This window comes from Oenanthe melanoleuca, chromosome 3 (assembly GCF_029582105.1).
Source record: "Oenanthe melanoleuca isolate GR-GAL-2019-014 chromosome 3, OMel1.0, whole genome shotgun sequence".
NCBI classification, from domain to species: domain Eukaryota; kingdom Metazoa; phylum Chordata; class Aves; order Passeriformes; family Muscicapidae; genus Oenanthe; species Oenanthe melanoleuca.
Window position 1 is genome coordinate 83,368,126 of NC_079336.1, and position 23,544 is coordinate 83,391,669.

General features: G+C 38.9%; 1 protein-coding gene across 1 annotated transcript in view; it reads right to left on the reverse strand.

Annotated features, from left to right (window-relative positions):
* Positions 1–8,049: 8,049 nt before the first annotated feature.
* PRKCE (protein kinase C epsilon) overlaps positions 8,050–23,544 on the reverse strand; it is a 279,185-nt gene continuing 263,690 nt past the window's right edge. The window contains exon 15 of the mRNA XM_056487832.1: positions 8,050–11,256. Within this exon, the coding sequence (XP_056343807.1) occupies positions 11,110–11,256 (147 nt within the window). The 3' untranslated portion in view covers positions 8,050–11,109. The remainder of the gene's footprint in view (positions 11,257–23,544) is intronic.

The window sequence follows — 23,544 nt, forward strand, 5'->3', positions numbered from 1 at the left end:
TTTGGGCTGATGGCTTGCAAAGGGCTAGTAAATCCCCATGGATATTACAGAAGCAAAACAAAGTTTCAGCAAAGTAACTGCTAGCTCACAATCTCTTTTGGTGAAATACTAAACATGATCAGTGTTTTAAATATTGCTGCAGAGGTACAAACTAATCTATGACATCTGACTGGAGTCTAAGTCTTGGAAAATTAATCAAATAATATCTGTTTGTTTATTAAAAAAAAAAAAAGACAAACCTCCTTTACTAAAATGTTATAGTTTTGTCGTCCCCATTATTTAGTATTTCCACAGCCAACAGGTAGGAGAGTGGGTCCTGATCTGTGCCACCTCTGCAAGTCTGCAAGATCCCTTTGGGAGACTGGCAAGGGCAGCAGGGATGTGTGCCTGTGGTCACACAGTCCCTAGAATAACTCTGGATTCCAGTGGGACAAGAGTGGCTCCTGCCCTGGAGGTAACAGAAGCTGCCTGCCTGAGGACAAGACACTCTTTTCTGCAACCACTGGAAATTCTTTCCTCACTTTTGTTTCATGAATAATTTTAAATTTTAACTTACTATTGAGTTTCCCCTGAAAACTGTGCGGTGTTTTCTTAGCAATGCATTTTTTTTTTTTTTTCTTTTCTTTAACCTGCCTTTTAAGAACTCAATTTTGCATCTCATTTCAATTGCTGCATTTGATCCACTATATTTTCAGCAGCTGCATCCCATAATTCATGAGGCCAGCACTGATTCCAAGAAAGGACAACACCCCACTGATTCATCAGCGTGGTTTCCTGCAGCACAGGATGGTCCCTTAGCTCTCACCTCACACAATGGTGTCCCCTGACCCTGCTTAGTTAAGAAATGGTGACTTGGGATGAAGTGCCTACTTCCACCACCCCAATGAACAGTCCTTCCTCCTTCCACCACCTTGGCATTCCCAGTCTCACAACCACACCACCTGCCTTCAGTTGTCTGGCATGCACTTGACCCTTTTAAAAACTAATTTAGCCTTCTAAATGGGCAGAGTCCTGATTCATGAAAAAAGTGAGCTGTTTCCTATTGGGTTAGCAAGCTGGATTGCCTCAAAAGAGACAGGGAATTGCCAGAGGCAGCACAAAGCCAGCAGAGCAAACAGGAAGCTCCAAGAGGCAGGAAGGGTGACTGCCCGCTTTGCAGGGAGTGTGTTAGATAGTCTCTACACGTTGTAAATATGAGAGTGGGAGCAGATCTACTCCATTTCCCTTGCAGGAGTTTCAGGGACCTGATAAGCACAGAGGAGAAATGGAGTACAGCACCTTGCACAACCAGCAGACTTAAATCCCAGCTCACAGTGCCCACAAAGCTGGGATCACATGGCTGAGAGCAGGGAGAGATGGACATCCCCACCTCCTGCAGCCACCATGGGCTGGCAGGCTGGCTTAGCTATCACAGCACTCTGCAACTACTAAAACCTTCTGCACTAAAAACAACAAGATTTTGCTATGTACCCCTTTTGTCAGCTTGATCTACCAGTAACATTATGCAGATTTTCTGTTCTGAAAAATTGAGCACTCAGAGAAAAGTCTCAATATCAATAAATTAAAATATACTTTAAATACTTGTTTTAGCCTTCATTTCTATCATCTACACAGAAATAAATTAGTTATTAAATAGATCTTATATTGTGTTTTTTGGGGTTTTTTTGGTCTTGTTTTGCTTTATTGCCTTTAATAGATGAAAAGTTTTTCTTGCATTGCTAAATGCACACGAAAGACAACACTGAAAAAACCCAGTGTGTCCATTTGGGGCAGCAACACGATGACAGTGAGCTAACAGCCTTAAACTGCTATTTTAAGTCTTTCCCTGATAATCTCCCTACCTTTAGTTGACATACACAACACCAATATACACCACCAATAACAGATCAATTCTATTTTATGCTAGAACAATCCACCTCCACTTTTCTTTTTTTTTTGAGAAAACCTTACTGTGCTATCTGCCCTACATTTTTATCACATAGGCTATGAAACTTGGGTTTTCTACAGTGCTTCGAAAACATTGTGCTGGATTAAAGGATGATGCCCTTCTCTTGAAAAAGCTGAGCTCAATGAACATACTTTTGGAAAGGAGATGGTGGCAGAGTTGTAATCCTCATGGAACAGACCATGTGGTCTGTTCTCCATGGACAGGACAGCCTTTGGGGTTTTATTTAGATGCATCTCCAGTACAGGTCAAATTGTGTATGAACAGCTTGGATGAGCTTTAAAGCAGAACACTCTTTACTCCTGGTCATGCAATCAGCAGCCAGGTTGAGTTCTCAGCTGATTGCCAGCTCCCTCCCTCAGCTGCCAGGCTGATTCCTGAACATGAAGCTGCACTGCTGAGGCAAGAGGACCCACACTAGTTATTCTAAGAGTAGCTTGCACTTCACATCCTTAAATCACAGTCATCCACTTCAAATTCTTCTTGTTCCCTCCTACGTTTAGCTCCTATGCAAAATTCCCATTTCCTCTTCCATCACCTTTCAGCAGTTTTCTCCTTGATCGCTGGAAACCTCTCCAGATGCAAGGCCACAATTTATTTTGGACTGCTACTGTGTTTCCTGTCTTTCCCATTCTCACCTACTTGCCTCTTCATCCTCCTGCAGCCATTAAAACATCACATATCCTGTTGTCCCACTCAGTTTTTTTAATTCCTCCGAAGGCTTCCCATTTCATGCCAGAGGAAACTTTGATGGGGTATGTGCTCAGCCCTGGCACTGTGCTGCCTGTGCTGGCTGATAGGATGTTAATGGCCTCAGCGATTTCCCCACAATCAGCAGCACATCTCAAGGTCTTGCATTCTTCCACTTCCAGATTCTTTCACTGAAGGAAGCGTGTTTATTGCTAAGTGCAATTTTGCCTTAGTAATGTATGGTTTCCAGCAGAATTCCTGGAATCTGCTGTTTACAAGCAGGGTCAGAGGTTACAGAAATACTTTCAGTTTGCATGAGTAATATACCAGAAGGTTTTTGCCCATGCATAGTGTCTAAACTACATGACAACTGCATTTTTATTGGTGTTGATAACCTCCCTGGCTCTGAAATCTACTTGTTCAGCTGTGTGGGTGTTTCAAATTATTTCTAGACAGCTTAGTAAATGAAAATTAGTACTCTCCACTCCTCTTCATCACCCAGACTCTTCTTCCAATACAAGCAGGAAAATTAACAAGAGCAAAAACATCAGTAAAGCTCTCACATTTGAAGTCTTGCAGCTGGAGATCATCTCTCAGTGTGCAAATACACAATGGCAGCAATATTACCCAGTGCAAAATGCTCCTGCAGTGTGCTGCTTTTATCACTGAGCAAGAAATTAGAAAGTGGATGTCACAGAGCTGAGCCTCTTGGCAGCCACCACTGAGTGCTGGCCTCTGAGGCTAATGGCTGACAGCACACAGGGGTGTATCAACAGCATGCTGTGTGTGTTTGACTCCTTCTGGAGAAAGGAGATTCTCTGGTGGTGTTAAAAACTGATGGTTTAATGCTGCTTTTGTAGCCCTTTGCCTTCTCAGAATATTGGTGTCCTGCACACTTTTCCATTTCTTCTCCCACCAAAGTCAGCACCTGTGCAGCTGCTGACAAGGCAGCACTGGTGACGTGCAGTGGGATGTATGGGCACAGCAATCTCGTGCCTGGAGTGCCAGATGACAGTGCAATCAACAAGAAGAACTCACTGTAACAGGGACTTTGGATCAGCACTTCTTGGCCCATATTTGGTAGACTGAACACACCAATGAGTTTGGCAGGTTCTATGAGCAGAGATGCTTTCAGTGGGAACACACATCATAGACTGTGTTTCAGAGTGCCCAAACGTAGAGTTTCATGATGGCAGCTGCTTAGAAAGTTGCCCCAATATTTGAAATTGGAGAAGTGTGGTATAAACCCTGCTCTGGAACACCAGTTTACCAGCGAGACAACTCAAGGATGATGGATCTTGGGATCACCCAGGGGTGCAGGTCAGCAGCTAGAAGGCAGTGATTGAGACATTTCAAGCAACCCTGTACTCTGGTACAGCAGCATCATTAACCATGAACAGGCCTCAATCCAGCAGAGTTCAAGATCTAGGAAGTCAAGCTTCTATCCTCTACAGAAGGATAATGAGAGTTCAGCTGCAATTTACTGGCATGCAAGGGGTTAGCATATAATTTAATCATAGAAAAATGTCTCCACATTATTCCAGCAAGAAAAGATTAAAGGTCTTAAGTTTGCTTCTAAACAAGACAGTGATCCCCACCCTAACATAAACATTTACCTAAGTGAGATTTGCATAATCTCTTTCACCCTCAATCTCTTCACTTTAATCAACCATATCATTATTTAGAAAAATGTGCCTCCACGGGCCTGATACCTTTGCCTACTTCTCACTGCTCATTAACCAAAAATCAAGAGAAAATGTTTGGGTTTTTTATGTACCAAGATTCCAAGTAAATAGCTTTCCTAAAAAACAGAGATTCTCAAACTTTGCCTGGGTGTGACCATTTCCATAAAAAGCTTATCCTGTTATAAATCAAAACCCCCTCTGTCTCTCTTATACACAGAATCATAGAATGGCCTAGGATGGAAGGTACCTCAAAGATAATTTAATTCCAAATTCTCTGCTATGGGCAGGGACACCTTCCACAAGAACAGGTTGCTCAGAACTCCATCCAACCTGGCCTTGAACACTTCCAGGGATGGAACAACCACAACCACTCCAGGCAAGCTTTTCCTGTGCCTCACCACCCTCACAGTAAAGAATTTCCTCCTAATATCTAATCTAAACCTGCTCTCTGTTAGCTTAAAGCCCTTCATCAACTGCTGTACATGAGTGCACACCACTGCTGACTGTGAAGAAGAGCAAGGAGGACTCCAAGCAGCTGTGACACCCTCTCACAGGAGACTTCCAGCAGGTATTCACCAAAGCACAGACCTGAAAACACCTTGTTTTGGAAACACCAGGACAATTGGGGCACTGATGAGCTTCATCCACACTCTTTTCCTAGCACTTCTGCTGACTTTATACTAACATAATAGGAAGCAAATCACCATGATGGCACCTAATTTCAGTTTGCTGATTAGCAAAATGGCCATAATAATATCTCTTCCTTGGCACAATTTTGAAGCCTCAAGCTCCAAACCACTTGTGTCAAAGAAAACCAGGGGGTTGCTTAGGCAACTGTACTCTCCTTTTTTTTGCTATGGGAAAGTGCAAGTGCATTTCTGACATTTAGACACATTTCTTCATATTGATGTTCCAGTCTAAGTGCATTTACTATCACTCGAGGAGTATCTGGCCTATTCCTAAAAGGTTTTCAAGGGTACAGCTACGTAAGATGACCCAATTAACCTAACAGCTTGTGCAGTCCAAAAGCAGGACTTCTCTTCCTCACTTTCCTCTCTGTGGCACTGACCCTAATGCATGACACCTCTGGGTAACATTTTGTCTTAAGAGCTCTGGAGGAATGAGAGTGTCCATCTGCACAGACAAGCTTCAGCCCAGCACTGACTCTTGAAGTGACTACAAGTCTTATCTTCAAGCTGCTTCCTTCAGTATACAAGTCACTAGATCAAACTGGTAGTGTTGAATGGTGATGACAAGTGCATGCAATGCTTCAATTCAGTTCCCAATCCAGTGCCCAGATCAGCAGTAGTCTCCAGGTCAATGACTTTTTTCCTAATAGATTAAACATCTGTGTACAAATGCTAAAGTTCTTTTATGCTTTTCCAAATTTTAGATAGTCTTGCATAACCATTTCACAATATTTATAGTGGCAATTTGAGTTTCAACTTTAGCTGTTGCTCTTATCTCCTGATTCTACAGCAATGATGAGGTAAAAGGAAAGACAAAGTGGAAACTATTTTGGCACATAAGGGCACTTTCCCAATGTGCTAAGAAAACCTTTATCTTTCTCCCCTTCACTGTAGCTAACAGGTCAAAAAAAGGGATACTGTGTACTCCAGAACACAGTAGGAGCTTGTATTGGTAGAAGGGGAGTAGAGCATGTCCTGCATCTAGATCCTGGAAAAAATATTTGTTGCATACAATATAAGCAAGCTAGGAAAAAACAGTCTAAACACAGCTATATATAGGAAGTATGAGAAGAGCAGGAAAACCATACTGAGGTGATCATCAAAGCTTTACTGCTAAAAGGGAAGCCTGCACCAAGGAGCATTTTGCAACTTGCTAAATTCTTAATTAACATATTTTCATTGTGTCCTGGATAGAACCTGTTTTGATTATGACTGGATGATCAGACATAAAGTATGCATATTAGATCTACAACTGACACTAATCTGGGACAGCCTGTGAAATAATTGAGAACAAACTTGGATTAAGAAAAGAAAATGTAAAAATGTAGCAGAAAACAAAACAGAACACAGCAGTCATTGTAACAATCCACACTGCACCCACAACTGAAAATTACATGTAATTCTACTCCCTGTCTTCAAAAGGGATACAGCAGAACTAGAAAAGATTCAGTGGAAGTTGATAGATGACCAAAAAATATGGGATGTGTCTTTATGAAGCCTTTTGACAGATAGGGCAAGACTTTTCAGTCTGAAAGAGAAATGTCTGAGGGAGGATGTATCAGTGACCTACGAAATTCTGAGTGGCATGAAACAAGGTGAATAGCAAAAAGTGATTTATCCTCTTTCAAATAAAGACCAGGCAGCATAAAATGGACTTATGATTGGGTCAAAATAAACAAATAGAGGTAATTTTTAATGTGATTGTTAGTTGAGCTCTGTAGCTCTTTCCCACAGAATGTTTTGCATCCCAGAAGTTGAGATTGTTCAAAACAGATTATTAAAATTAATCAAAAGAAAGTTTCACATTGATTTCATCATGTAACTGACTGGAGTACCAGGAGGCTAAAAATGTTTTTGATTGTGAAATGATCTGACAGCCCCTGTCTCTGGAAGGCCATGGAAGCAGACAGATACTTCCTGCTGAGACTCTCTTCCTGAACATTCAGTACCACATTTACAGCATGGATAGCCAATGAGACTGCCACTCAAAAGACTCTTGTCTTCCTCAATTCTGCAGTCCATCAGCAAGGATAACAACTGTTCTTAACAGACAACAGTTTTACAGCATTACAAGAAAACAAGATATGAATTGATCTGTTTGGATTCCAGTGATCCTTATTGTTTGTGAGATGAAGTTGAGCCTTCATATGCTTCTAAGGCTGCAACACAGAGCCAGAAAACCCAAGTTACATGGTTGTTCAACTGGTAAAAATCTGTGTGACAATTATTATTCTAATGCTGTCAACACACAGGAACTGGAATATCCTCACGGGCACCAAACACATTCAGCAACTTTGAGAAGACTCAGCATAAAGAAAAAAAAGTGGAGGTTATGCAAAAGCTGCATTTGAACAGCAAACATAATTAAAAATTTAATTTTTTTTTAAAGCTAGTTAGTATACCTCCTACTTAGGTATACTAACTGGATATGGTTAACTGGATTTACTGCCAGAGGATGCTGATAGCTGATTTACTGAAGTTAAGAATTTCAGACCATGGAACTGGAAAATATTTAAGGTGCCATTTGAAATATGATGAAGTAATAAAATATTTCAGTCAATGTCATATTGACATATTTAGTTAAATAAATAATTTAATAAGCTCTATGACCTTTATTTTTGCATCCCTCTATTGAATCCAATGAGAGACTAAAGCAGTGCAATGTGTTTGTACTCAAAGTGCCCAACTGAAATGAGTTTTAACAGTGCAGCTGAGCAGAATGCTGTCATCAGTCAGAACTCAGTGACTGTGATGTAGCCAGTAAGCAGAAAAAATATGTGAACTCACCTGCATGGTGTTTTTGAGGTAAGTGTTGTATTACCCAAGAAAAATAGTGATCACACAGTTAACTGTGTTTTTCATGGATTGTTTAGTGCTTCACAGGTGAGGCTCTTGTTAGCAAATCCTTCCTTTGCAAAATGTCCACTGCTAAAAGGCAAACTCATAAAATTTTGTACAACACATAACTGGAAAAATATTCATCCTTCATATTTCTTTCTTCCTCTTTAGGAAATACTCAGGAAAACTTTGGGGGAAAAAGTAAGATTTAACATCATTGTATTTATTAGGTTCCAAAACAATACACATTCACATCCTTTTGAATACAGTACATTTGGCACAGTAATAATGTTTACGATGAAATAACACTAATGAGTGGCAAGAGATTCAAATTACATCCATAAGAAAAAAATTCTGTACAAATAAGTCCTCACAATAAAAAAAAACCCTAACCCCCCCCAACTGAATACATTTTTTATTTAGCCAGAACTATTCTGCACATAATTTAAAAAGAGGTAATTTTTAAGCCTTTTTGGAGAGAATTATTTTTCACCCTATGGAGAAAAATATATTTCCATTTTTAAAGTCTGTTTGGGAGGAAAACCAAGAAACAATGTATTCTTTATAATTAATTATTATTAATAATAATATTTTTGGCATTTTGCACTCATTTTACAAAGAAGGAACAGAAAAGATTCTACAGAACAGGCAGAAATGTAACAGAATGTCCTTTTTTAAGAGTTATCTTTAAAAAATGTTCAAGGTAACAGACAGACCTTCTGATGTAAACCCAAGGCAGAGGATCTAACTATTTATACGGAAGAAATATCTGCCCATGCAATAGTTTCTATCTCCTTCACTTTTCTCTTAGCATCCTACCCAACACTGCAGGCACTGAGGCCTCCTGACATAATTTGCTAATTATCTTCATGTTGGAAAGGGGAATAGAGACTACATAGCTTGTGCACAACAGCTTTATGGGATGCTTTTATTCCTTCAAAATAAATGCTCAGAGTTCTGTGTAAAGGCCCCTTGTTGGACAAACAGTAGTGCACAATCCCATAACTTGCCTTCCTAGCATCCACTCACCCATGGAAAAGAACTCAGCCTTAGCATTGTGATCAGTTCTTGCCTGGATGTCAAAAGCTAACTGTGATGAGAAATAAACAGAGCCAGTGGCGAGACACAAATTTATGGGCAGCTCTACACTGTATTTCTAAGAGAGAAAGAAATTTAAACATTGAGATGATGCAATCATTAAGATGTTTCTGTGCTGGTACTCAGCTCCAGAAGCTAGTCTTTTCCCAGTACAAAAGATTACTGAAGATAAATTAAATTAAACTAAAGGCTTGATCCTTATTACACTTGTAGGCCAGACAACACATTAATTGATATATCATAATATTTAATATTTTGAAATAATCATAAGAATATATATAATAATTACACCTGAGTTTTAAAAACAAAACAAAATGGAACTGAATGGTGTCATCAGTAACAGGCTATGAGCAGCCAGACGCAAAACTGACACAAATTAACTCATCTGCTTGAGACCAAGATTATCTCTTAAAGCCAATGATTCACACTTTGTCCACCACGATTTGGAACATTCCTTTCTCTTTCCGAGCTCTATCAGGTCATAATAGAGTTGAAGAGAACTATACAAGAGATTTAGTATAGCTTAATATATGTCTACATCTTTTATAACAAAAACCTCATCTTTCTGACAGTAACTTGAACCAATACACATACAAGAGTATTGCACATGGACATTATTATAATTATTCTTTCATAGACTAACATTTTAATAGTATGCCTGAACATGCAGCAGTTGATACCTCTATATTCAATGAATTCCACAGGCCTTGCAGCAAACACTATATACAAAATCTCACCTGTACAAAAGGCAAAAAAGCTTCTTTAGTGCCACTTTGCCAATCACAAGTATATATATTTTTGTGCAGCTGGAAATCCATGTGCAACAATTAAAATGGATTCCAATGACCGCTCACTCAGTCCAGTAAAATATATAATAAAATGACCTCAGCGATACATGTACACAAAAAAAAAAATTAAAAAAAAATCAAAACCAAAACCAAATCACAGGGTACTCCTGGAAATATAAGTACATAACACTGTTAGCATATCTACAGGAGGTAACTTCACATTAGTAATATTGTCCACATGAGTTACCATTTCAATTCATACACAAAAAAATTATCAATTTACAACTTTCAATAATGTCAGTTTATGAATGTTTGATCTTCAGTTTTTTAACACATCTCCACATAATGCATGTGTAGCCTTGCTTTGTGTCTTCTAAAAGCAGGTTTCTCTTTAGATTTTAAACATAAAACCCAACAAACACAGTAGTATTATGGTTTTGTAAAAGTGTGCAAAAGTAACACACTGCTGAGAAAATAAATATAAATAAGAAATTATTTACCAACTTAGCTACTACGGAAAAGGCAAATTTATAATGTTTATAATTAATTTTTTATGTAAAATTAACTGTAAACATTTGCAAGCTTGCCGTCACATTAATGGTTCATTTAAAAGGATATTAAATTTGATAACATGGATAGCATACCAAATTGTCTAAAAAACAGTAAAATGGCTTTATATAGCTGAATTAAAGTACTGTAGGGTTTTTATTCTTTAGCCCTTTAATATCTATCCATGTAGCATCTGTTTCTTGCTTTAAACAAAATTTCAGTTATCTTTTTGTCTCTTATTCCTAAGAGCTTCCTGTATATTGTATGAGGAAATTCACTGAAAGCCTTCACTGATGTGCTTCTTTTTCTGGACAACTTCATAGTTTGTACCTCTCCACCATAAATTACTAATTGAGGATTATACCTCCATGAAGGCAGACTTTGCTTTCCAAAGGGCATCTGAGTACAGACCTCACCATAACCACTAGTGCAGAAGAAACAGTTCTCACCTTCTTAATCATATATGATTATTACAGAAAGTGGTCTGCTAAATTGCCTTCAATAGCATAACTTCATTTTCTATGGAAAAGATGCAATTCCTCTGGGAATTCCTATTCTTAGGAATAAAAGAAAAGTTGCAAATATACAGCAGTGTGTTACATCCACAATTTCTGATACAAAATTATTTTGCATTGCTTTGTGAGACAGAAATTAAGAGTGCTTTCAGGTCAGAAGATTAAAGAAAAAAAAACAATAAATATATATTTTAACTTGGGGTATGGGCTCAGGGTAAAAGAAGTAGTTCTTGATCTACTGAGTCTCAGTAATTTGATGATCTCTTCAGAATCACTTCTTGTAGCATCATTCATCCGTCAGCCTAATGTGGTCTATGGCAGTAGCTCTTCTCCAAAATAAGAGAAACCTTTAAATTCTTCTTGATTGATTTGTTTGATAATTGTCTCATCCACTAGTGTTAATACTGGTTCTTCTCGTGTAAAGTCTTGATCAAAGTTATTTACATCCCTTTTGGTTTTCTGAGAAGAAAAATATAAATAGGGTGAATGGTAAAACAGCACAATAAAATAAAAAATGCTCTCCCTCCTCTCCAACCCCCCAGAAAGGCTGAATTTTCTGGAATGATGGAAATAAAAGAGGAGCTACTTCACACAAATAATAACAGACATATGAGAGAAGCTACAGTAGCAAGAAATATAAATGAGTTTAGGAGAGGCCACAGAAGCAGTACTATAAATGAGATCCCAGAGACTCACAGTCTCTGACAGGTGAAGGAATAGCAGTATGATGATAAAGCAGGAAGCTGAGATTAGGACTACTTGTAGAAAGGCTTTGGCATAGTAGGTGGCATGGCTGTTTCCTCTTGGATTTGAACACAAGCATATCTCATTTCAGAGTCACAGAGTGGACTGATTTAATTTATTTCCCCCAAACACAGCCCAGTGTTTCAAATCTAAGTTAACCATTTCTTTATATCATTGCAAGTGATATAGGCTACACTCATGTTTAAAAATCTGAGGTAAAGCTTCCAGCAGCCCTCAGCCCAATAACCTTGAGTTCAACATTGGCAATTCAGATTTCCTAATGCAGCCATATGTAATTGAGAGCACCATGCAAAATGTGAAGTCCTGTCTCCAGAGAAATCCACCTCAGAACTCTTCTTTATTTCAATGGCATCAGAATTTTTCCCCACAAGTCTAAAGCACCTCACTCCTTCAGCAAAGCTGGGCCAACAAAGTGCAGCTGTGCGTGTTCTGGGACAAGAGGTTTTGAGAGAGACAGTCTTGGGGAGGCTGATTTGCTGTCCTCATGGCACTCACAACAGAGACTGTCTGTGACCACTTACTTGAAAAAAACACTCTGGGCTACACTCTGTTCTCATGGTCATTCCTTTGAACCTGCAGTGTTCACATTTTCCATGTTAGCAGCACATTTCAGGCAGGTACAGGTTCAGGGAATTGGAACAAACATTTTTCTTTCTGCTGTCTCTTTTCTCTTTATGTCATGGCAACTAGTAATTACCTGGGCGATCCTTAATGGAGGCACACTGACACATTGAAAATGAGCTCTGTATTCCTCCTGCCCATGTCTGAGATTAAATGATACTGGAAATAGAACAGCTATTTGACTTGCAAAGTAAAACGATAAAATGACAAACTCATACATCATAAAGTACATTAATATATTCCAAATGGGATATATACCACCTTTCAATGTAGGTAAACTTTTCTAAAACATATAAAAATGTATTTTATTCATCAGCTCTACTGAGACACTAAACAGTTTTCTTTCTCCCAGTTGTAAAACAGTCACAGCAACCTTCACCTACACTGTTTTAAGAATTTTGTAGATATAGGGAAAGAAAGGTCTGTGTAAATGCAAGAGACTGTCATTTGTAAACCAAGTACTTTCTAAGTGCAGAGAAACAAAAATCCACAACCTCTATCCACAGAATTTCATTAAAAGGAAAGAGATATGGACTTAACAAACATATATATTCCTTTTTATATTGTTTACATTTGAATATTTGCTTTGTACATAAAGACCAGATATGAAATGTATGTGATTCATGTAACTCTGATAGGCACAAGAGGCATGAGGGACATGGCTTTGGACTTCATGAGGTTTATTTCAAGTAATTTGGGCAAAACCTCCAAAACAAGAATGAAATTCCGTCTCAGTTTTTAAAAGCATTACACTGCAATTGCATCTACATTCTTCTTGTTCTCCATGTCCTACCGTGGTATTTTCACACACTCAACCAATGTGCCACAGGAATACTCACTAAAGCAGAAGAAGGTAAATGAGTATTTCCAAAAAATAATATTCAAATTCAGAATTGTAGTTACATTCAAAAGAAGTGTGACTACCCTCACACTTCTACCACTAGCTATCAAGGGCAAATAAACTTGTGAGTAGCTGAAAACAAATAGAATATACATTATTTTCAGGTTTTTATATTGAAAATATTTGTGCAAACTATTATTTCCTTGCTTAAGTTAAAAGAGTAAAATGACAAATTCCACAAAGGTTATCAGGGATAATTAATTCCCCATAGTTACTTATTCCAGAAATCACCAAGACTTGTAAAGGTGTTGGACAACAAAGTGCACAGAAGAGTACATCTGAAAAAGGGTCTCAGCACTGGTGTCTGTAAATTATATTGATTAAAAATAACTGTGCTGTCAGTAGGGAATCCCAAACACTTCTGAGACAACACCAAAGGCATTTGCTTAGATTTAAAAGCCTACTGTGTCTTGAAACATGACTTCAAGACCAAAAGAAGTTTTTACTTTCTCCAATTTGTAAACAATTCCATGTAGTTTTGGCAGCATAAATGTAAATCACACAATTTATTAACAGGACAAGCATGGAGCAACCTCTGACTGCAAGGATATGCTAACAGGTCTCTAACAACCAATTGATGAAGAGAGATTGAACAGATTAAATCTAAATTTAAGAGATTAAATCTAAATTTAAATCACAGAGAACAAAAGGGAGCAGATTAGGCCAAGGTAATGCTCATAACAAGTGCTTCTTTTCAACAGAAAGATTTATTTGAGAAGCCCTCCTTAGCAGCTTAGGCACTTTCTTCCTGAAGCTATGACTATTTTGCAAGGCTCCATTTGCTGAGACAAAACAGGTCAGGCCACATTTCTGCTCCTCTTGCTATTTTAATGCACTTGCTGTGTGAATGCTCTGTGGGCCAAGAGCATGAACCAACACAGGGTTGCATCATGAGGATGAAGGTATGAAGGGCTGTGCCTGTCTCCTAGCAGAGAAGCTGAGAAAAGAAGGAAGATCTGCAAGGTAAGGAGAATATATGAAAGAAACAGTGCAGCTATTATCCGACTTTGAACATTAAAAAATCATGAAGGTAAAAGGAAAAATGTTTAGATTGGCTGCTAAATGCATAATTTAAAATGCAGTAGTTAAATGGGTGGGATTCTGTTTATTTAGCCTGAAGCTCCTAAGACTCTGGGACACATTATGTTAAACTTTTCAAACTGTTTTCCAGATAAGACTTTTCAATGTCAGGTGACTGAGGAAACTACAGTACTAGGAAAGAAGAACACCCAAAACTACAGCTGTCCTGCCAAACACACAGAAGTTCCATTAGGTTTCAGATGCTCCTTTTTTCTCTCTGGACTACCCAAGCATCTTGTCTTCAGCTACATGAGAGCAGGGGCACAGCAGCTACCCAAGAACTTCTGGCAATCACCAAAAATGACAGAATTGCAATTCTAAATCTCATCAGAAAGATGGCTGCTCCACCAGCAGAAAATCTCTGGTACTGAGAAGGAACAGTCACCACCTCTTGTGCAGGACATGCTCTGGCCACTTGATCTTTTATTTTTCCCAGCAGTGTGAATGCTTCAGAGGTCTCCTGCCTAAGCAGTGACTGTGAGACTCAGGAGACATCATCTGATTAGATGTGACACCTGAAATAATAAACCCATATGACTACTACCCATCAAAGGTGACAATTTTTAAGTCCAAATCATGTTTTATTCTATTCAAAGTGATAAAGATATCAGAAATTATAAAAGACTATCTCTTTTGTAGTTGGCCTGTATAATTTTGGATGAAGAGCTATCAGTTTTTTTGAGTCAAAATGCTTTTTTTCCCCTCAGATTTCTTCACATATTTATTAAAAGATGGTGTTAATAAGCACACAATAAACAGTGGTTTCCTGAATTATTTTTGCTTTCACTGCCATTTCAATAAAACATTCAATTTCTACCTGCAATTACAAACTCAAGCTTAAGAAAATCCCACTAAAATCTGCTTATTAAGATTTCCAGTCGTGAGGATTACCAATCTTGTCTGTCAATGATTATTAATGACTTTATATGAATTTCAACAGTGAAAAAAGAAATTTAAGTTGATGTTCTTGTAACTGAAAATACATTCAGAAAGTTAAAACTTGTCATTCCTTCCATTAATTACATGAGCCACATGTGAATTATGGCAGCCTTTGGTACTGAAAAGCCACAGAAATCCTTGCAAGAAGGTCCCTGACAGAGGATGCTCCATACCAGGGGACTCAGCACAGCTTGAACAACTCATCAGATGTGTCATGAGACCAAGAGGCTCAGTGGACTCTCTTCTGCCTAATAAAGGTTAAATTAACTCTCCAGTTTGGAGCCATTAAGAAATCTCTGTTACTTATTTTCATTCAATTTGCAGAAAATCACTGAAACCCTTTCAAACCCATTGAAAGCTCTACAGCTCCCATAACTGGGCTGGCATTGTCCAGGAGCTTCAAAGGATACTCAGAGAAGGTAAAAAACAGATGGAGGTGGCTAGGAAATAACACTGCCACAAAAGACTGGGTTTCATGTTTTAGTCTCATAGAAATTAACAATATGCTGTTTAAATATAACTATAGGAGGCTGCTGCAGCTTTTGGTGTGGAGCTCCAGAGGCACAGGGTGGCAGGAATGGGACATGCAACAAGACTCACACCTTCTCATATGCATTACATGGTATCACTTAATTTTATCCAGAATTTTGCTTCAATAAGTCATAAGTGATTCCCATGTTTGACACAGAATCATCAAGAAGAAATTCTTCAATCACTATTAAGAGCTCAAACACTTTGTATTTACCTCATTGCTGATAAGATTTATCAAGACAAATGGAAACTCAGACATCAAACCAGTTGGTTTGAAGCACAAGGTTATGTGGCTAACCTCACATGTCACCATCCTCTCATTCATCTCTCCTTATTATGGTAACAAAAACCACAGCACAGCAGAGATCACTTTGCACCACTGATTGGATCTCTCTTTGTAAAGGTGTACTAGTTCCTAAATATTTCTATAATAAGCACTCACTTTTGCACATAACTCATGCTTTTATAAATAAATTCAGTATGAATATTTTAAAGGAAATGGGCTAAGAAGCACAACACTTCAGGCCTGTCTTTCAGTTTATCCTCAGGATGCCTCTTCACAGTGTTTGCATGTCCTGAGAATCTGTATCAGTATGACAAGTACTTCCTAGCTTGTCTGATTTCAGAAGAGAAGAAATACATGTTGTCAAAATAGCTTTAAAAGTTATTAAATTGTCTCAACATGTTAATTGCTCTATTCACACATTGAAGAGTGACAACACATTTGCCATGAGCTGTAAGATATTCAACTGAAGCTTATGATGATAAGAAGGCTTTTGAATCTAAGTAGCTTTTAAAAGTGTATCAACGTTCATTACTTCCAAGCAGAGGGTGAGATTTCATTCTTCTAGATTATGCTTTCATTAGAGGTAAGGGACACCACATTAGGTGAATGTAATGGGAAACCTCTCACTCAATAAAGGTGTTAATAGGTAGTGAAACAGTATTTGAAAGGCATGTCAACCTATGCAGTCCATATTTTAATCTCTTATGGAAGTACACAAGTATTTAACAGACATCAGTCAAATTCACAAAGTGATGGATTTTAAAAGGAATCATTAGAGATACACTAAACTGAAACCACATTTATATTGAAATGGTATGCCCTTTCTTAGGAATGTGAAATGGGTCAACTAGGAAGGATGAATAACCTAAACAATTAGGGGCATAAACATTTAATGACTCCATGGCCAGAATACCAGCTTTTACATAGACTTCCTCAAACCAGAGCCACCACCACAAAACAAACAGCAAGGCAAACAAAACCAAAGCTCTGCAGGCTCCCTGACAACCACCCTGTGTTCAGGGTCTGAGCAATGAACCTCTCCCAGCAGTGTCTGTGAATCTGTTGTCCCCTATGGCCCTACTTGGGAACACTCCTCACCATAGTGCACAGCACTAAAGTCACACACAGCAAAACGGTGTGTATACAGCAAACCCTTGTTCACAGCCTGATTGCTACACCACAGCACTTATCTCTGCACAGAACGTGGATGGAGACAGATTTCACAGGAGCTTTAGGGCAGCTCAGCACCAGCTTTCCATCTGTGGTTAGTCCTTTGCTCTCAAAATCCATCGAGTTCATCTTCTCAGGGCTTACTTCCATTAGGACTCAATTGTGACATAGAGCTATTGCACATTAGCTATGCTATGGCAGAATACATGCATTTTTTGAAGTGAAAAAATTGCAGGGAAAGAGTGCCAGCTTCTCAATTCCTATACTATATCTTCCCCTTAAGGTAGACTTCTTTGAGAGATTTAATCTCATAATAAACAATTTTATATTTCTTCTTGGGAAGGGAAGGAAAACAAGAAGAGGAGGCAATAGAACTATCATTTGAAAATATCCTTCACCTGTGCAATGTGATTCCTATTGCAAACCTTATGATCTTCTCTGCAGTGCATATTTTATATGTGTCTGCCTAATTCACATTATACTGGCAAGTTTCCATTGATATCCTCAGCTGCTCTAAGGTCATGATCAGCCATATCACCTCCCCTCTTCCATCCTGGCACACATCCAAGATGAGCCCATTCTCAGTTGTGTTCTGAAACTGCATTTCCACCGCTGCTATAGCAGAGTGACAGGAATCGGGGCTGGTGCACCTGTGACAATGTGCTGAACCACCTGCTGGTGAATCCTCACATACATGTGTAGAAGCCTTTTGGTCTTCCAGATCCCTAGCACTTTGGCACAGAGGACTACCCAGACAATGGAGCTGACTTGCAAAGAGGAGGAAAAACTAAGTCAGGTTGGTAAGTTTAGGGCATGTATTCCTAGAATTTCAGTGGCTTCCAGGAGACATCCACAAAATCACTGATCCAAATATATATCCAAATACAGAATAACTGTGCACTGGCATTTAACCAGATATATTCTGTAGAAGATCAATAGATTTACTTTACTCTCCATTATTTAAGTAATCAGAAATACAAGGAATAAGTTAAGGGGACTGTGATGTTAGTAAACCAATGAATGAGGTAATGAGATATTTTAAGACACTTTATGTGTCCTGAATAAATACTGACCAACTTTCCAATGTTTTTTTCTGCCTACAGTCAGTTATGCATTTATTTACAGGAAAGTACATTATGGAAACCTCCCTGATGATGACACAAAATTATATAGTAGTATCATGTGATTCTGAGCCCACCTCTATCAAGGAGCCTTGACATGGGCATTGTGATGCTGGATGCTAGGAAACATCACAGCTTGAAAGGTAATGGTAACACTGACAGTGGGAGTAAAATACCAAGACTCAGTTGCACTAAAATAATTTTCATTACAGGCCATAGAGTAGGAATGCCACATAGTTTTTGGCAAGGCTGCCTACATTTCTGTAAACTCATGCTCTGTGATGCTCTGGCTGATTAGTTTGACATGGATGATGCATATGACAGGCTTTCATACAGCAAAATGGTATAGCAGGTCTTACCTAAGACAAATGGAGAAAGCTACACAATGATGGCTGATTGCTAAGAATATTAGATTGCTACAGATTATATTTTTTAAGTGCAATGATTATTTTTAAGCCTTTACAAAGACAGAGTAAAATAAAGATGTATGTGACTTTAGAAAGCAGCTGGGGTTGCTGCCTTTTTTTGAACTAATGCACATACAAATCATAGGCTAAATAAAAGGCATTTGCAGAACTATGCATGAATGGCTACTACTTCTGCATCTCAAAACATCTTCTTTCCAGCTTTCTTCCAGACCCTGTAACTGCTTCTTTTGGAACACAGTTTTATTCAAAGAGTACAGTATGATATAACAGAGTTTGTAGTGACATGACTTTAATTCTTGCTTGGTTTTGCTACTGATTTACTTTGAGCTTAAGTAATTTTCTCTTCTTCCTATTTTTGTTCTCCTATCATTCTATCAGTCTACAATCTTCTGACTGTCTTTCACTTATTTGGCTTTTTGCACAGTGGGAACTCCATCTTGCTGGGAATTTGAGCTGCTAGTGCAGATATGATGGTACAAACTCCCTTTCTTCTTGTTCTTGTCAAATATAAGCACAGTCTTCCAAAGAGTAATGGGCAGTCATGGTCTTCAAATCCTTCTTTTCTGCACTCAAGAATTAAGCTAAGAGAACTGTTCTTCTGTAGGTCCTTCAGAAATGTGAGTATGACGTGCAAGGAACAAGATCTGTGCTCAAGGTTTTTTGTAATGTTTAGACTGAGTGCTCCTCTCATCCCATGGGATTTAAGCACATGACTTCTGGAGCATGCTGTTGAGAGGACCAGTACAAGGTCTGTGCCTCCACAGTAAAAAATCCCTTATACCAGCACAGCAGCATAACAAGAGGAAAGCAGCAGCTGATGAAACGTGAGCATTCCTTGCCATTTAAAAGTGTCTTCCCTGAACTGCTGCTGCAGGTAAGTAGCTACACATCAGCTGCTTCAGTCCTCCACCTGCCTAGCAGTGCATATGTCAAAGAAATTAAGTTCTGCACTAGTGTGCTGAGCTGTGAATACACACACTGACAAATTTTTGCTGCTCATTTTGGGTGAACACCCTAGTAAGAACTAATGCTTGCATTAGCATAGTGTACTGCTAGTACAGAAAGTTCTGCATGAGAAATAAACCCAAAGCTCTTTTTATACTCAATGTTTACTGGACTCCAGCTGGGATGGGACTAGTCAGAAAAGGCCAGTCTTCAACAAGTCTTGACTTTTTTTTGATAAATTCCACCATCTGATAAAGAGCCAGATGCTACTGCTTCTTAATCACCTGGTGTTTTTCCTCTGGCTTTTACTGACATCAGAAGCAGGCCCTACCCAGGAATATTATGTATTATCTACTTGAATAAAAAACCAAAATACTTCTGTGTGAATTCTTGAGAATGTACATAAGAATTCTAGTGAACATAATAAGATTATTTCACTTGATGGTTTAAATAGCTTTATGAAAATTGCACTGGAGATTAAAGCAGTCAGAAAGTGAAACAGAATTTGTGTTTTTCTGGGGAAGCTCAAAAGGAAAGCAAGTACACTCTGGTTGCTTATCACTCCATCCCAAAGGGCACCACTTAACAATGTACAGTAACAGAATGTTACATGGACTTAATTATCCAGCATGAAATTATTTTAGTGCTATAAAACCAGGACTTAACAAAACCAAACAAATACTGACGGATCCCCAGTACAGAGTCAAAAGAAGCATAATAGAAGTTGTTTAGCTTATAAATATTTGGGAACCTGCAGTGCTGGGAAGTAGCTTTCAAACTTCTGTAATTCTAGTGTTATGGTAATCACATCTAAAAACAGCTGCTGGAGGCACTGACGCTGAAGATAATAAAAAAAACAAACCCAAATCAGACTAACTGAATGAGAAATTCTGGGAAAACAAAACCTTGTACAATGAAAAAAGCCAACACTGAAATCCCTGAAAAATACCTGGACACATACTTCTGATTTCTCTAAGCTGCACATAGGCTCCTCAAAAGCTGTATACTTACATCTTGGGCAAACTTAGAGGTTGCACAAAGTGCCAAGGCAGTTAAAGCTTTGCAAACCAAGGTCCTTTACTTTGCTGAGGGAAGAGGCAGGAGTGCTCCAGGCTTCTCTGTCCTGCCCAGCCACTGGGCTGGTTGGTCTGAGCTATGTGCAGGCATAACTATGGCACTATTTGTTGTTCACAGCTGCCTACAGCAAGATCAGATGAGATCTTGAACTTCATTGCCTGAAAACAACCAATGCTCCTCAATCAGCAGCCACCTGGTTAACACTCACACCCAGCAGCAGCAATGTGTAACTTCTAGGAGCCATTTGAAATTCAGTATTCTGGTTAATGATACCCTCGGACAGGGGCAGCATGCAAAAAAAAACAAGTGCAACAGTTCCACCATTAGACTGTCAGTAATAAAAGGTCTGTCTCAGAAGTTCACATCCATTTTTCTTCAGTTTTTTTAAAGGATGTATGTTAACCATTTTGACAGTCTACCCCATTTCTAAACTTTTTTTTTTTTAAAAAAAATCAATCTTAATCAATGTGGTGTCACTCTCAGAAGAAAGCCCACTGTTTTCCTATGCCTGGAATGTCTGCAGCAAGTGGGAAATACATCATGTGCAATGTGTAATAATGGTACATGAGGGTCTGAGGTCTCAAGATCAGTCCCCAGTTTTGCCTAAGCAGTAACACTTCATGCAAAGGCATGCAGTATAGCCCCTTGCGTGCCCATCTGCTCAATGCTCATGGCCATGCACTGATGACTGAATGGAAATATAGTATGAAACTGAAGGGACACCTCAAGGTTATTAGGCCTAAAAGTGGACCTACCTTGACATTTTCCCCATATTGATGGCCTTACCTTAAAGAGGGACATTCACACTGAAGCAAACTTGAAAAGAGAGAACATTTACACAAAAAGAAATTTACTTGGCCTGTAATTTCCTATGTTCCTTCTGGTGCTATTGAATGATACTGCATTTTACAGGATTTCTTCCCCACAGCATCAAGGCAAAGTCATAATTCTGCATGGATGATGATACAATCTACTGTCACAAAAAAGTAGAGGCGTGCCAAAGAACCCCCACCAAAACAGTATCATGACTTCCCAACACCAGGTTAAAAATCCCTCATTAAAAAGTAAAAAAAAAATCTTTGCCTGCTATCACTCATGTATGAAAATGAATCTGCAATTCTATTATTATGTTTCAGGCTAGCATACTGGGAAGTTTTCTCCAGAAACGTGGTCCCTCTTTAAGGATTCCAGCCATATTTCACAGTAAGCAGATGGTTGCTGCAGCAATTTGAACACACACCTCTCTAATTGAAGACATTTTTCTGGAGCCATTCAGTGCAGCACCTACCCACGGGGCAGGCACAGTCTCTGCCTGTTTGCCTGTGCAAACAGCCCAGCTGCACTCTCCAGAGGTGCTCATTTGTATTTGCTACTTATTACCCAGCTTCTCAGCCACAGGCAAAGGATTGCCAAAATTTTGCCAGTTTTTCACTCATTCAGGGGGAGGAGGAAAAGAAAATTCCCGGTGCTCAGTGACTCCAGTTGTAACCCACAATCATTGGCTATGACTAGAATTTCATATTTGGGAATGACTTTATTTCAAACCTTTGCTGCAGTGCAAAACTGAAAGAGGACACATTGCTGGCATCCTTAAGTCAAGACTTAACAAGGGAGTTGAGGTTCACAAAGGAAACTGCACACAGACAACGTGGCTCAGATAGTGATAACTAAGGGGGGAGGGACTTCCATAATGGTTTATCATTATCTTAGAGTTACTGGAGCTGAGAAAGGTGTCATTTGAGGCTGAGAGGAAATCTGCTAACACTGAGGTCTGCTATAGCATGAGAACACTCTTCCAAGGGAAGTCCTAAGCATTCAGTCAATTTAAAAGCAGGCTGATCTTTAGCACTTGTTTTCTGACATATATTTTTTCACTGTCCCTTAACTTTGCTTGTGATTACCACAGAGGGGAAATTGAAGTGAGAAAAGATTAGGTGATGCAGCCTGGACCACATAATGAGTTTCTAGGAAATCTGGCAGAGGAACTTATATATCTTGCAATTCTTGGGTCTCTGGTTTTAGCTGCTACACCAACTCTCTACCCTAAGAAGTCAGAACTGAAGAAGGGACATAGGATTATTCAGAAAATATTCTCAGTGATGTAACAAGAGGAATTGAAGAGGCTGCAAAAAGAAAGAAGGCATATCAGATGAATAGACCAGCAGCAGCTGTTGCTTCATGGTGCAAGATACAATTCTGCAATAGACTATCCCATTCATTTTGTCTCTAATGCTCTTGAGAAAAGTGAGCTTTTAGAATGGAAAACCAAAAAATTATAAGTGCATTGAGAAAATTAAAATAATGCATTGTTCTGTGAAAGCTGCATTTTGACAGTGAATCATTGTAATATGATTATTTTGTTAACTTCATCTCCATAAAGCCACACTATGAATGGATTGCCACAGGCACTGATAAAGCCATTAGTGATGAAACTTTGGCTTAATTGCTAGAAAGAAATACATATGGCCAACATCTGTTTTACCAGGCTTTGTATTACCCTCTGGCTGAAAGTTCTTCAGCTTTTTCATGTTGAGGACATTTTAGACAGTGTCTCAAATTTTCCCAATCCTGACATCTACAACAGAGTAGATGAAAGTATCAAGTCTGTCTGTTTGCACATTTGCAAGGGCTGACAGTGAAAAGTCAGCCTGGAAGGACAGCAGTGTGCCTGTGGTGAGACTGTCCTTGCTGCACAGTGGCCAAGAGCTTCCTCTGTCTCACAGCTCCTTGCAGCACACAGAGCCACGGAGACCAAGAAATGAGAGTGATTCTACTCTGCTGGTCTAATTCTAAAAAATCAAAAAGAAAGCACATCTCCTATGAGGAAGGGCAGAGTTGAGGCTGTTAAACCTGGAGAAGACTCCAGGGAGACCCTATATTGTG